This window comes from Pseudonaja textilis, chromosome 7 (assembly GCF_049901715.1).
Source record: "Pseudonaja textilis isolate UNSWEBS1 chromosome 7, rPseTex1.2, whole genome shotgun sequence".
Lineage (NCBI taxonomy): Eukaryota > Metazoa > Chordata > Lepidosauria > Squamata > Elapidae > Pseudonaja > Pseudonaja textilis.
The window spans coordinates 15,270,869-15,287,067 of record NC_141996.1 but is presented as its reverse complement, the minus strand read 5'-3'; the positions used below and the strand labels follow the sequence as shown (position 1 = coordinate 15,287,067).

Here is a 16,199-nt window from a genome sequence, read left to right as displayed (position 1 = left end):
TTTCATAACATTTAATAAGTTATCATACCTGTTTGAGAATCACTGCTTGTTTGCAAAATTTTTCAGCAGTGTTTGAAGCCTGTTGTATTTTGGCAGGAATGAGAAACCCAAGTGCAGAAAGCTGACGTACTTCTCTAAGGAGAGTTACCAAGCGATCCGAATAATGTATTTTTAAGGCTCCATCAGAATGATTAAGTTCCATGACAGGACTATTGGCCTGTATACTAAAATAAAATTGCAATATTAGTCATTATATTAGAAAATATTATCTTTTTACCCTGTACAGTATTTATAGTCTTCTATGTTTTAGAGACTAGCTATTAATTTGCCTAAGTAGATTTTAAATAGGGTTATGCAAAACAGCAGATGTTGCAAACTGCCTTGAGTCTATGTGTCAACTATAAAACGTGCATACAAAATGTTTACAACATAGGAGTAACTGCCGGAATCCTGACAATATGGACTAGAAAGTATAAAATCAACTTAAAGAATAGAAATAGAAATAGAAATAGAAATATAGAAATAGAGTAGAGTAGATAGAGTAGAACAGAACAGAACAGAACAGAATTTATCTTTTGGACTGCACCAGTCTGTTTTATATGCGACCCAGCAGTTTTGCAGAACTTAATTCCCTGAATCAGAAGCAGTTTGTGGTGTTCTTACATTAACCCATTTCACATTGAACTTGTTCAGAACCCCAAATCTATCCAGTCCAAGGACTGGCTAGTGGAAACCTGCCGGACCATCCTTCTATGTGCTGGAGTTCTTCAAAACAGTTCACCCCTGGACTTCTTTAATGTGCGCCTAAGATCGTTCTTACAAAGTCAAATATTTTATACTTACCAAAGACCAGACTTTGGGTTTGAGAGACCTGTGTGAATGTCCCTGGACCAGTCATCAAATTGTTCCTGTTCGTACATTTTTAATTGTTCTTGAAGGTCATCTGCAATTTGTTGGAAATTTTGAAATCCAGATAGGTCTGAGAGAAGGGCCTCTGCAATCTTAATGGCATCATCCACCTTAGATATTGAAATAATTGAAAGTTTAACTGCATTTGGCATGTTTTATGCTATTAAAGTATTCAAAGCAAAACACGTAAAATATACTAGAGGTTTAAAATCTCAGCATTTTAAACTACAGAGAGTATACAACCACAGGATAGGTTGTTTAACAAAGTTCAAACAATTCAGCTTCAGCAGCAACTAAATAATATTGCATAATTGTAATCAATAGTAACCCAGTTGTCCATGCAGAGCACTCAGACCAGGCTTTAGATATCAAACACAAAATTATGTCTAATGTTAACCGATTCCGTTTTCCTGCACTCTATAATCATTAGATGCAGAGTGGTCCATAGGAATCTATGATAATCATCTCTATTATAATATACCAATATCTATATACCTATTTTCAAAGAGCAAATGTAATTTGGAAGGTATATCATGTAGTATTTATTGTAAACACCTTAAACCAAGCATGTCTTTTCTCAAAGTTGCACAGTAGCTGTGAAGGCAATATGCAAGCTCATTCCTCCAAGCACACATTAAGCCTATTAGATTCATTTGATAGCAACTGAAGGTTTCCTGCTTCTAATTAGCAGCATCTTATTGGCAATAATCTAGGAAACTGACATAGTTCCAGCAGAAATAGAATACAGGGTCTGCATAGGGCTTCAAGAAGGTCTAATAAAACAATATTACCTATAAGGCACAGACACCTATTGAACAGCCTCACTTGGTCACAGAAACATCAGAAGAACACATATAGAAGCAGCTGGTGATGATGAAAAGGTTTCCACTGAATCAGAACTAGTCTTCACATTTCACTCCATAACTTTTATAGCGTTTATTTAAAAATAATATTGAGGATCAGATGTAAATCAGCTTTAAGACAATCCTTGAAAGTAGTTTGAAAGTTACCTCTATTTAACTTATGTATCAAAAATACAACACATTATTTATTATAGGTTAACATAAAACATCAAATGATAGGTTTAAATCGATACCTTCAATTCTAGCTGGCGCACCCAGACAATATTATTCACAACTTCAGAGAGGTTTTTCCCCGCAAGCGGCCCTGATGCATCGCCTGGAGTTCCATGGCAACGTGTCTCAAAATCTGTCTGATAATCTGCATAACATCATTAAGGAGAACATTAGTGAATTCTGCAAATAACACTAAATACTGAAAATTGTTTCCCAGTATGTAACCTAAGTCCTGTAGTGTAAGTATTACAATTCTTTATTGGGCAAGATAATTTGTTTCAATAAAGAAAATGAGCATGATTTAAAAAAAGGAATTTTAAGCAATAATTTGCACCATCTGTAATCAGACTCATCCCTATAAACTGAGTGTGACGACTCACCAAACTAAAACATATGACAAATCATAATAGTTTTATAGTAAATTACATACAAGATATATATCCTAAGTATCAAAAATTGCATATTTTCAAAAAAATAAGAGATGATGGAAGCACTCATATTTTTCATATTTACATGTATATATTTGTATACCTTTAACTGCACCTTGAAGTTTTGCCAGCAAAGTTTCTCTTTCTAAAAGCAATTCTTTGCTAATGCTTGGACGTCGTACTAATTCCTTGTATTTCTGAAAAGCCTGAAGCAGCTAAAAATATAAAACATATACAAATACATAAAATGAAACAGATTACTGTGGATTATGTTTATAAAATTAATCTACAAGTACTCCTTAATGACCTTAATCGCAACCAAAATTTCCATCATTAAGTGATCATTGTTCGAAAGATCACACAATTGCGCTGCTTAATGATAACAATTTCCAACACCAAAACTGATACAAAATAAGTAATAATTACAATCAGGGTTTGAAATAGTGAAAATTAAAACGTAGTAACAAAGAGTACACTTGTGCTTGTCTTATATTTTTCTTGATATTGCCCTGTATCTTTCCACAAAATTTTGTTCCAAAAAACCACAGCAAAACTAGAAGCTGGATAGATAGGCTTGAAAATAATGCCAGAATGTCTGCACATGACTCAAAGTTTTCATATTTTCTATATTTTTATCATTTATTACATTTAAAAGAACTATTCTGAACAGATGCATTGAAAATTGTAGTCCTGAATCTGAAATTCTTTCATGCCTAACAAGTTGTCTGAGCTACATCAAGAGTTGTAGATTATTTTCTTTCTTTCCTTCTTTTTTCTTTCTTTCTTTCTTTTTCTTTCTCCCTCCCTCTCTGATGCTCTCCATTATCCACATGTCCAAAAAAAAAAAAGAGAAAAGTACTGAACAAAACTCCCAGTTTTGAATGAGACATTTTAAGGCATAGTTCAACCTCTTTTTCAGCAGCAAATGAAACTCAAAACTATTTAATATAGAAGTTAGATGTACAAAACGTTTTTAATAAGCAAGTCTTTCAGCATCTGGTTTTATGGTCAATAGTATTTTTTTAAAAATACCTGTTGTGGACTATCCTGGATTTCTGAAATAAAGCTTTTCAACTTGATTGCTATTTTTTGTTCTGCTGGGGCAATAATTCTTTCATATTGACGTACCGCTGCTTTCCATAAAGGCTAGAAGAAGAGAACATATTTTTATTCTGATGGACGGAGATATACTTCTTTTAACTGAAGTTTAACTTATGTATAAAATATTTTACCTCAGTGTAGGGATTGTAATGCACAGGATTCAATCCAGCAAAAGGTTCAAATACTTGGGCTAGATGCAATGCTTGCTGCTCACCAGTTGGCAAAAAATATGTAAGTTTCTCATGAAGTGATCGAATACTTAATACCTAAAATGAAAGGAATATAATAACTTGATCCATAATTTTTCAGTTAACTATAACAAAAGCTAGAAATAAATAGCAAACTGTGCTAAAATTATACCTGAGTGCTTTGACAAATAAAGCGTAGAATAGAATATAGTATTAATTATGAACGGGATTTTAAATTTATGTATTACATCACACAATATTACTCCACTGAAAATAACCACATATATTAATATAACCATTAAGGATGGCGGGAACACTGGCGTTAAATGTATTTGAACTACATGTTAAGATATTGTAAAAACAGGTCTTCCAAATTCGTATCACATTAATGATTATGTTTCTACTAACTTCAGTAAGATTTCTGCTAAACAGGTTCCTGGGCATAATCTAGATATTCTCATTGCCAAAAATCTTCCTCTTAAATTACTTTGGATTATTTTTTCAGAGATACTATACAGTTATTGCAGACTTCTGATTTGTAAAAGATGAGATATTTTACTATAGACATTTCCTAAAAGTTAGATCCTATCCAAAATTATTTCATTTATCTGAAAATACATGAAATACATTATACTGTGTCAAACTACAAATACATTATACTGTGTCAAACTATTCACACATTTCATCTCATATTGTTCTTTTATCCATAATTTCAGAATTCATTCTATCAAAAATGGGCAACCTGTTTTTATAAGTAACGTGATGATAGGATTGAAATAAATACTGTGGTTTTTTTCCTCTGATATTTATTTTTCTTAACTCATCATTCTGACATGCATACAAACTTTAAAAAAAAAATCTCAAACTGCACATTGGGAAATACAATATACTGTATATTTTACTAAAAATCATGTATCAACGTCACGACCCCAGCTTGCTTTGAAAACATACAAGAAAATAAATCGAAAACCCTTATCATTTCATCTATTTTTCTTTATAGCTATTATCAGAGACCCGTTACTAAAGATCCAAGAACCTGAATTTTATAGCTGTGTATCTAAAAAGCAAGAACTACAGTCTCTTCCATTAGAAAACATCATATTCAAAAGTCTTCAGATAGTACTTTTCCCTAGACCTCACATCCCTAAAACAAACCAAAACAGTCAGATACCTCTTCAAGACGTTTGCCAAGTTTTCCTAGTGTTTCAGGGATATATTTATCTCCTCGCCATATATGTGGGGTATAACGCTGCCATAATTGTCCTGTAAGATGGTCACAAGCTGCAACCCACTGTTCACAAATAATGATGCCAGCCTTCAGATTTTCTTTTACAGTGTGAAACGAATCCTCCCATAGATTTAAAGTACCTAACTTCTTCTGAACAAATCTTCCAAGAGAGCCAGCTAAAAACCATACAAACAAATAAAGAAAATTAATTATATTTTCAATTATTTTATTTTGTTTGGCAAAGCAGTTTTCATGACTACATTTGCGTCAAAACATGTCTTTTAATATATCCATTATACAGATGTAATCATTACACCCAACAACAGTACAAACAGGACTATTCTGTACTCAGATCAGGGAGAGAGATAGGCATTTAGTAGGAAGGCCACATGATTGCTATTAAATCCAGACACAAGACAAATCACAGTATAAACCAGCTTTTAGGCCATTTGGTGATAAGAAACTGACAGTCTATAAACATCTTTAAAGAAAATCCATCACTGATTTCGACAAAACCCTTCGTCCTAACAGAAAAGGTTTGTGATGTAAATAAAATCTTGGAATGTGGTATCATTTGCACCATGAGAAATTAGATAGCATATTTGATGGCTCAAAATATCAAATGCCAAAAACCGATCCAATGACCTTGATGCTCAAGAGATGCTTCATCTTGGCTGACAGAAATTGTTAAAATTGGATGGAAGTTAAACAATAATAAAAATTCAAATAACTTATCCCATATAACTTTCCCTCGCCAGGCAGTCATCACCCTCAAGCACTATGAAAGCCATGAGGAAGTACATACAAAAAAGACAAGTTAGCCAATTGTTCAGGAGGGATTTTTGTCCAGAACTTTACCTATGACATCCAAAAGGTTCTTCATGCGCGACTGTGGAAACGGCTCGTGATCGGATTGCCTCCAGACATCATCAACAATGTCACGTGTGGTCTCCACTAAATCCACAACCTCAAATAAAGATAAGCTGTCCAAATTGTAATAATCCTAAAAGTGTGATACATAATTAAAAATATAAATTCCAGCGAATATATATTAGGGCTGCAATGATTCAAAAACATTTCTATCAAAATGTTATACGGTATGTACTCTCTGTCTTCCATTTCTCTAAATATTCAGCATGACTTCCTTCACCCCTTAACAGTCCTTCCCAGTTCATTGTCATCTGCCTCAGTGTCTCAAAATATCTTGCGACAAACCTGCCCATTCACCTCACCTAATTACAATGAGTAAAAGAGCAGTTATTTCCTTGGCCCATTCCTGTCAGCTACAGTTGTTTCCTTGGCCCATTCCTGTGAAGTACAAATAATCCCAAAATAAATAAGTATGCCGGCTGAAAAGTGTGTTATGACACTGGGGAAAAAAAAGCCTGTGCCCTGTGCCCTCTTTTGATAAAGAAGAATGGGACAGCAGAGGGTAAGGGATGAGGAGGAAATGTCTTAATTAAGGTAACAAAATAATGTTTGAGCACCCACATTTAAGCTCTGTCTGCCCATTTTCAATCTCTGCTATGGCATAAAAAGGTGAGACCTTTATGCCACAGTGGTCACACACATCTGATTTATGCTAATCCCAGAAGTACCCATTATTGTTAATCTAACTGGGAGTTAAGTATGACAAATGCCACCATTTTTATCAATATCCTAATAAGGACAAAAATGAAAAGTTCAGATAGAAAACCTCCTGATTTCTATGAAGAGTTAAAAACATTAAACATTTCTTCAAATGTCATTATCTATACTATGTAAAATGCTTAATTTCCTATAGAAATTCATGAAGATAGGCTTTCAAGCAAATATTTCAATTTAATGAAAACCAATACTTGTACTTGAAGGAAGCTTCATCTGTACACAACTCAGTTCTATTATAATTGATTGTATGAACCCATCACATATATAAAACTATAGACAGTTTTGTGATTTAGTGTGCATAAAAACAGAAGCAATGCAGCACTATATAGTTTTGATATCATAATGTAGCCCTCCCTGATACAAAAGCCCTTCAGATCTCTGCATGTCAACTTCTATAATTCTTCAGGCGCTATGGCTGTGGTAAAAAATCCATGTAGGTGGAAAGTTGGGGGAGATTTGTGAATTAAACATTCAGCTTTGTTGATATTTTTAATTATTATCTATTTGATCATTATTTATTTCATTTTTATTTGGTAATTGCTTATTTAATGTATTTTGTTTGAGCAATCTTTGGGGGCCCTAGAATGGCCCATATTCCATTTCTGCTCCACAAACTACACTGGCCACCCCACTGCTTCCAAGTGCAATTCAATATGGTGGTTATGATCTTTAAATCCCTTCATAGCATAAATCCATCCCCCTCGATGAACCTCTCATCCCACTAGAACAAGCCTGCTCAACTCATGCTGGCAGAGGGTCTACTATAGACTCCGTCAGTCGAAGAACCCCAATTATCAGGATCCAGAAGAAGAGCCTTCTCTTCCATAGTGCCTGCTCTCCTAGGTGAGATTTGCCCCCACCCTCCTATCCTTCTGTAAGAGGTTGAAGACCTGGCCTGGGGACCCAGTGGAGGACTACCTCACTGGAAATGGCTACTAGCTTGTTAACAACCCTCCCCCTCACTCCCTGCTTCCCTACCTGACCATCTTTTATTATATCACATTTCTTAATGTTTTCTTTTTCATTGTTTATTCTATTGTTCTATTACTTCGCTGATGTTATGTTTACGCTTCTTTTCATTTCTCCATTTTTATTGTTTTAAGCCACCTAGAGCAGCCCCACAGCAAAATAGGTGGCAAATAAATTTAACTAATAAATAAAATAAATGTTACACACATATGCAATGGCTTCAAAGAGCTCTTTAAAATAAGAAGCTCTGTCCTTGCTACATGATTTACTTCCGTGTTGAGCACGTTCTGTCCAAAATTGAAATTCATCATTTGGGCAAAGTACAGCTGTAAAAAAAAAAAAAAATTCAGTTGGTTGCATAGCAATCAAGATCATCTTTAAAAGCCACAGCACATATTATTTTAGTAATTTTACTCCACATAAATGAGAATTAGCGTCTATATTAAGCCAGAATCATTGCATTTCAAATAATTATGCCAAATTACAAAAACACTAGTACATCTATGATTCTGCGTATCAAAATTATAATGTTTCTATCTGAAATATTAAATAGAATGTTTTATTAGAAAATTTCTATGCCTATTCACTGAGCTATAATGAAAAAAAAATTCTCACTATATCTAGCTTAATTTTCATAGTTTGTAGATATTAAGCATTATATACCTTGAACATCATCTTCCCGATATTTTGCTCCTTTATAAGCAGTATCTGTTTTCCTTAGAACAGAACCTAAGCCAGCTTCTAACTCCCGCAAAAGATTTTGCAATTTGGGATCAAAATCTTTACTCCATTTTTCATCCTAAAATAAAGATTTTAGATTATGTAACTTTTCTATCAAAATTCTTCGTTATTATCATAACATACAATTTTCTCTACTTAATTCTGCATATGTTATTGACTCATTCTTTGGTTGCTTTCTCAGTGCTGAAACATAGTTGACATGATTCTTAACAGTGAATTAAGTTACATTAATTATAAGGAATATAACTGTAACTGTACCAGGCTTGTACATAATTAACTGTTAGTGAATAATTTTGAATGGTAATGAAAGAGAGAGCTATTTTCTATCAATCAAAAGTAGCATCATTTCAAAGCAATACAGTAAATTCTATTATAAAAGAACTATGAGAATTCATGAGAACAGTCCTGTGATTTATTGAAATAACCTGGAGTCTGCATACTCACTTTCAGTAGTACAGGTGCAAATACCTGTCGCACTGCTTGATAAAGCATATTAACTGGAGAATCTAACATAGATGATACAAGAATATTGGTGTGAAGATTATCTTCTGTAATAACATCTGGTCGCAGCTTGAAGAATACCAGCATTTTGTCTTCCGAATTACTAGCTTCAACCTGCATAAGTGTGAAACACATAAATTAATGGGAACTAGTAAACAGAAAATTAATTCTGCAATGTGACAATATTTGGAAATTATTAAAGGTATAGGCAAAGTTTACAAATATTAAACTTTCCTAATTCAGAGAGGAAAAAAAAAAAAATCGGCTACATTTTAATGTAATATTGCAATATCATATACAAAGAAAAGCAAATAAGGAAAACAGGATTTACTTTAAAAATGCTACAGCAGAACATGACTTTTTATCTAAACCAAACAGAAAACAGAAATATGTATTTCGGTAAGATAAATGGCACAATATAGAGAGAAAATTGATACCTTAAGAATACAGTTATAAAGCTGCCTTACAAACATCAGGCTTACAAACTGTTCTAAATGAAGACATGGCTGGTTCTAGCTTACCAATCTGCATGAATCCAACCTCTGTGGTTTATTCAAGAGTACACTGTATAAACCAGCTTATTGAATCAGAGCATCAGTCTATCTAGAACAGGGGTGTCAAACTCAATTTCATTGAGGGCCTATCAGGGTTGTGTTTGACCTCAGGGGGCTGGAGTGGGCGTGACCAGGATGGGTGTGGCCAGCATGATGTCACTTCTGTCAGGGGCCGTCTGTGGTGGCATGAGCGTTCTGCCAGTGAAAACAGGCTCCCGAGCTCCGTTTTCAACTGTGATGGACTCCTGCAACTCTCTGTCAGAGAAAACGGAGCTCAGGGGGGCCACACGCAGCCCTTGCAAGCTCCATTATCACTGACAGAGGCACTGCGGGGTAGCCTTTTGCTGTTTCCAGGGCAGTCCCACAGGCCAGATCTAAGCACCCCACAGGCTGAATCCAGCCTCCGGGCCTTGAGTTTGACACTCCTGATCTAGATCATTATAAACACTACCTGGAAGCAATTATTCAGGATTAGGGACTGCAATTTTTCCCATCTTACAATACAATATTTCAGCCATATCTTAGATTATCTGCATCAAAATGACTCATATTACAGACTAACAAATGCCACTATGATGCACTCATTTATATTAATATGATATTTTGATGCAGGTATACATATATATGATATAAAACCTAAGGGCACAGCATTAAACTACACAGAAACTAATACAGGCAGTCCTCAATTTACAACAGTTTATTTAGTGACCAAAGTTACAACAGCACTGAAAATGAAAATGATTTATGACTGTTTTTCACACAACCATTGTTGCATTCTATGCGTAGTCACAAAATTCAGACACTTGCAGTGCGAATGTCTTTATGATAATTGCCGTGTCCTGGGATCCAGTGATTACCTTTCCATCCTTCTGACAGGCAAAGTCAATGATGAAGCCAGATTCACTTAACAACCATGTTACTAACTTTATTGCAGTGATTCACTTCACAACTGCAACAAGAAAGGTAGTAAAATGGGGGAAAACTCATTTAACAAATTATCACTTAACAGACATTTCGACCTCAATTGTTGTCAAAGTCAAGGAATATCTGTACTTCCTCCATAGTCATGGGTGGGTGTGTACATACATGCATGCATGCATACATACATATTACACACTTCTTCCTCCATTTCCATATTTGTTTGTTTTTAACCGTTTAGTCTTGGCTGACTCTTGGTGACTTTATAGGCAAGTGCTCTACGCTGTCAAGCATAACTTCTTTCAATGGTTGGGTGTTCAACTTTGTATCAGATTTGATGTTATCAAGCCAGTGTGTTTTTTGCCTACCCCTTTTTCTTCTTCTACTAACGAATTTGCACGTGTGACATAGCCAAAGTAAACCAGACTTTATTATTTTACTTTCTAGTGATGCGTCTGGCTGTATACAATTAACATCTCTATTAGTTACTCTAGCTGTCCATGGTACATATGCAGTAATTTACACCAGCACCACAGTTCAAAGGTGTCAGTTATTCTTCTATCAGCCATTCTTAGTGTCCAACTTCCACACCCATAAGGGAAGATTACTGCTCTAACTAGCCTGCTTTTTGTATTTATATCAATATATCTGCCAAAAGATATACATGATAAAGATATATATAGATGATAGAGAGATGATAGAAAGCCTATAAATTATACATGTAGATGTAATGTTTGTGTGTCTGTTTGTTTGTGTATGTATACACATAGTTATATCACACACACACAGACACACAAATAAATAAAAGGTGAAATGAATATCTAACATTGATAATAATATAATTTAAAAGGACGCCACAGTACCTTATTTGAGACCGCGATCTGGTCTTCCGAGTGCTGCACACAGAGAAGAAATTCGTTGCCATCATCCAAAAAGTTGGCCAGTTCGGGACTGGCAGAGAGGGGTGCCAGGCTCCCAAACGACGACAACCCAAAGAAGTTGCCAGCAGTGGCCGAAATGAAAATCTTCCTCTTGTCGCCATCGCCGTCCCCATCGAGAGGCATGACAGTCGCGGACTCTGGAGCTCCGCCTAGCCTAGTACTGGAAACGCTGCGGAGCCGAGCGCTGCTTTTTAACCAAGGCGTCCGCCCTTCTCCTCCGTCCCAGAAAAAACAGAAGAATTTAAGAACATTTGTTTTAGAGAAGAAAGTGAAGAGAAAACGGAATGGCCAAGATCAAGAGGAGGACCCGGGATGAAGGGATAACGCGAACGAAACGGAAAGACGCTCGCTTCCCATTAAAAAAAAAAAAAACTTTTATATAAGGGTCTCCTTTGTTTGAAGAGCTGCTATTCTATACCGGCGGGAACAGTACCCCCGGCCGCCGAGAAAGGTAAGGAAGAAACGCCTGTTTTGATTTCTCAGAGATAGCCGGCGAGCAGCGTTGCTAGGCCCGGTTACTAGGGCAACCAAAATGGCCGACGCCGCCTAATGCTAAGACGCGTTCCTTAAGGGTGTATCAAGCGATCCTCATCCACTTTCTCCACAACCCTGGAATGCAGTTAAGCCCAATCGGTGTGATAGGTAATCGCTAGGCGCGTAACTCGTGCCGGCCTTGAATGGATGCAGCGCGAGCGGCATCACACCGTGCAAGGTTGCGTAGGCTAGCCCTACAGATGTGTGGCGTTACAAGTACCGCCATTCCCGCTGAAGAAAAGTATTGTTGGGTGGGGGTGATGAGAGACTGGAAAATGTTGCTGTACTGCATGGGGAATCTGTTGAGTCTACAGGTAGCTGATCTATGCAACTCAGGCCAACTACTTGTGAAGGACTCTGGGTGCTGCATTTCAAGAAATATATGCAATATAAGCTGGGTAGAAATAAATCTGTTGGTGCCCTGTATCATACATGAACTTCTAGTTTGCTTCCATTTCCTCCTTCACTAATATTGACCTATTAAAAATATGTTATGTTAGACTTTCAAAGACTGGATTATATGCTTGGCTCATTAATCTCATCAAAGCTGCAGTTCTCTGAAATTAGTCATAAGCTTCATTAAACAGAGACTTGACTGAAAATGTAGTTCTATCTTAACAGATAACAGATAATCAGAGTTGGAAGGGACCTTATAGGTCATCTAGTCCAACCCCCCCCCCCCCAAAGCGGGAGATCCTACACCATTTTTGACAAATGACAGTCCAATCTCTTCTTGAAGGTCTCAACAACTTCCAAGGGCAAGCCGTTCCATTGGTTGATTGTTGTCAGTGTCAGAAAGTTTCTCCTTATTTATTTACAGGTTAAATCTTTCCTTGTTCAGTGTCCATCCATTATTCCTTGTCTGGCCTACAGGTGCTTTAGAAAATAGATTGACCCCTTCCTCTCTATGGTAGCCCCTCAAATATTGGAAGACTGCTATCATGTCTGGGCCTTCTTTTTACTAGACTAGCCAAGCCCAGTTCCTGTAACTGTTCTTCATATGTTTTAGTCTCCAGTCCTCTAATCATCCTGGTTGCTCTTCTCTGTACTTTTTGTAGAGTCTCAATCTTTTTTATAATGTGGTGACCAAAACTGGATGCAGTACTCTAGGTGTGGTCTTACTAAGGCTTTATAAAGTGGTATTAGTATCTCACTTGATCTTGACTGTATCCCTCTGTTAATGCAATTTAGGATTGCATTAGCTTTTTTGGCTACTTTTGCACACTACTGGCTCATATTTAGTTGGTTGTCCACTAAGACTCCAAGATCCCTGTCACAGTTACTGCTATTGAGCTTGGTTTCACCCAGTCTATATGTGTACTTTTGATTTTTCTTGCCTAAGTGTAGGACTTTACTTTTCTCTACATTGAATTTCATTTTGTTCGATACGGGCCAGTGTTCTAGTCTGTCAAGATCCATCTGGACCTTGAGCCTATCTTCTTGGGCATTAGCTATTCTTGCCAGTTTAGTATCATCTGCAAATTTGGTAAGTTCCTATTTTGTTGTATTCCTTGGTTAGAGGATAAAACCACAACTACAAACCATTTATCGTGATCTGAAGACAGCAGATAATGCCTAGACAAAACACTACAACACCTTAATTCATTTCTGAGAGCACATGTGGATTATTTCAGCTACCAATCTTTCTGATGGCAGCTCGAGGAGGTACGCATGAAGTTCTCAGATTTAATCTTCATAATTCTGTGAAGTAAATAGAGCTGAAAGTTTATGCTTATCCCTAAATCATTATACAATGTATTTTCATATGGTTTACAAAACCTGGGCCTCACTGGTTTTGGCCCTGCAATTTAACCATCACACCAGTTAACTATGCTTTGACTATGCACTGGACATTTTTGAATACCAGACATCATGCTTCTATGTAATGCTTGTATAGTTTGTCATCAAGGAAAATATGTTTTATTTTAACTATCTTTTAAACTGAATCCATATAATTAACTATTCTTTTCTCACTGCTGAGACTGTACAGGTGCCTGTCCCAACATGATGCCGTTTAGAATCATCAATCTTCAAATGTCCTGCTCCAGGTGTCCATGGTGCAGTATCATGGGAACACCCTTTAATATATCTGTAGGATAACAAATTGGGGAGAGTTGTTATATATACCACTCTAAATGATACAGCATAATATAATACAAATCCCTTTGTCTTTTTCCATTCATATTACTCTAATTGCCTTACCATAAAGAAATTTTTATATTCTCCCATACTGGAAAAACTGATGAAAGCATGCCTTGATTTTGTTCAGCATTGTTCAGGCTTTCAAAGACTGATGTCAGCCCTCCAAGTTAGGCCAAGTCAGGAAGGACTACAGGGATTCCAAGAATGTTACATACCATATGTTTCGGAGTATAAGACACACTTTTAATATACCCCAAAGTGGATGGAAATGTCTGCATCTTATATAGTGAATGTTGCCAAAGCCTCACGCACCCACCCCCACCCTTTGGCCTCTGCCTCCCAGCAATTTGCCTCTTTGCAGCAAACAGCCTGGTCAGCTTCAGCACAGCCTGATTAGCACAAGCAGCTGGTTGTCAGTTGGATCCCAATGATCAGCTGTTTCAGGCTGCAGGGATCGCCTATTGCCGCCTCCGCACACCCCATTTTTGGCCTCCACGTCCTATTTTTGGCTTCCACATGCCCCATTGTTGGCTTCTGCGCAGCCCATTTTCCACCCGTTCCAATCCCCACCTCCCAGAATGGGTTGAAAATGGGGCACGTGGAGGCCTAAAATGGGGCGTGAGGAGGCTGAAAATGGGATACAGAGGCCAAAATGGGGCACCTGGAGGCAGCAATAGGTGATAGCAATCCCTGCAGCCTGAAACAGCTGATTGTCAGCACCCCAACCGACAATCAGCTGTTTGTGCTAATCAGGCTGTGCTGAAGCTGACTTAGCTATTTGCTGTTTGCTGCATAGAGGCAAATTCTTACTGTCCCCATTTATCTGTATTCATTCCCTTGTTCTTTATATTCATACTTATACTTGTTATCTTGTACATGTTTAACAAATAAATTGCTGGGAGGCAGAGGAAGAGGCAAACATTTTTTTCTTGTTTTCCTCCCCAGAAGCTAGGTGTGTCTTATACTTCAGGGCGTCTTATACTCTGAAAAATACGGTACTTTATTGTTATAGGATAAATAATAAAATACTGAAAACCTGCCAAGTTTTTATCTGCCCATAGTATACTGTACTAAACAAAATCATTTTCTTTTTTCAAGGTTGCTTCAGTCTCAACTGTGTATAATTTTTTCTTCAAGAATCTCCTTAACAGTTCTTTCATATTTTTCCGAATGGCCTCTGTAACTTAAAAGATAACATTTATTTTGCCTCCAGGTCATTTTGACTCAACATAAAGTCCCTGCAGTTTTCTAGGCAATATTTTCTGAAATGATTTTTACCCTTCACCTCGTTCTAGGGCTGGGTGAAAATGACTTGCCCAACAGTGTATTTAAACATACAATAAATTAAGCATTCACTAAAATTCTGGGCATGTAACTCTGGATGGCAAACAAATCCAAATACATGTTTTTATGGCTATCAATGAGATTCAGCTTCATCACCATCATATGGTTTGCAAAGTTTGACCCCCAACTATTTAAACCATAGCTTAAGAATTTTTGTAAGCACAGAGAAGTATGGTTTAATTAGAAATAAACCAGACAAGTTAACCATGGCTGGGCATGAGATGAAAGCCCAACCAGTAGCTGGGAATACAGGTAGTTCTCAACGTAGGACCACAGATGAGCCCAAAACTGATGTTGCTAAGTGAGTTTTGCCCCAATTTACGATTTACCACGTTAAGTGAATCACAGCTGTTATATTAGTAACACAATTAAACGAATCTGGTTTCCCCATTGAGTTTGCTTGTCAGAAGGTCACAAAAGGGGACCATACTACTACAGACGCTTGCAGCCGTCATAAATGTGAGTCAGTTGTCAAGCATCCTAATGCAAGTCACGTCAGCATGGGGATGCTGCAGTGGTTGGAAGAGTGAAAAATCGTCCTAAAGTCACTTTTATTTCAGCGCCCTTGTAATTTAACAGATTAACAGACAGATAATCAGAGTTGGAAGGGACCTTATAGATCATCTAGTCCAACCTCCCCCAAGCAGGAGACCCTACGCCATTTCTGACAAATGGCTTTGAAGAGTCACTAAGAGAACTGTTGTGAATCAAGGACTAAGCCCTCTGGCTTCTTAAAAGACCTGCTGAATTAGGCAGGACGATGCCTGATCACGCACGTCTGGGGGAAAGCCCTGATTATAGGCTGACAAGCCGCCCCAGGGAGAAATTCACGCCCTTTCCCCGCCCTCCCTCCCGAATCACGTCACAACCTCTTTCTAGTGACGCGCGCAAACGCTCCCGGAAGGCGGGGCTAATCACGCGTCGGCGCCGTCCCCGTCTCTTAGCTCCGCCCTGGAGGAGGCGGGGCGACTGGGTGCC

The 16,199-nt window shown here is 37.3% G+C and overlaps 1 protein-coding gene across 1 annotated transcript in view; it reads right to left on the bottom strand.

The window, feature by feature from the left end:
* The window catches only part of DYNC2H1 (dynein cytoplasmic 2 heavy chain 1), a 148,631-nt gene extending 136,898 nt beyond the window's left edge, over positions 1–11,733 (bottom strand). The window contains exons 1-12 of the mRNA XM_026706904.2: positions 11,124–11,733; positions 8,732–8,902; positions 8,210–8,345; positions 7,754–7,872; positions 5,789–5,933; positions 4,874–5,106; positions 3,646–3,780; positions 3,446–3,559; positions 2,517–2,628; positions 2,006–2,130; positions 844–1,019; positions 29–224 (exon numbers count right to left, since the gene is read on the bottom strand). Coding sequence (XP_026562689.1) covers positions 29–224; positions 844–1,019; positions 2,006–2,130; positions 2,517–2,628; positions 3,446–3,559; positions 3,646–3,780; positions 4,874–5,106; positions 5,789–5,933; positions 7,754–7,872; positions 8,210–8,345; positions 8,732–8,902; positions 11,124–11,324 — 1,863 coding nt within the window. The 5' untranslated portion in view covers positions 11,325–11,733. The remainder of the gene's footprint in view (positions 1–28; positions 225–843; positions 1,020–2,005; positions 2,131–2,516; positions 2,629–3,445; positions 3,560–3,645; positions 3,781–4,873; positions 5,107–5,788; positions 5,934–7,753; positions 7,873–8,209; positions 8,346–8,731; positions 8,903–11,123) is intronic.
* Positions 11,734–16,199: the final 4,466 nt, after the last annotated feature.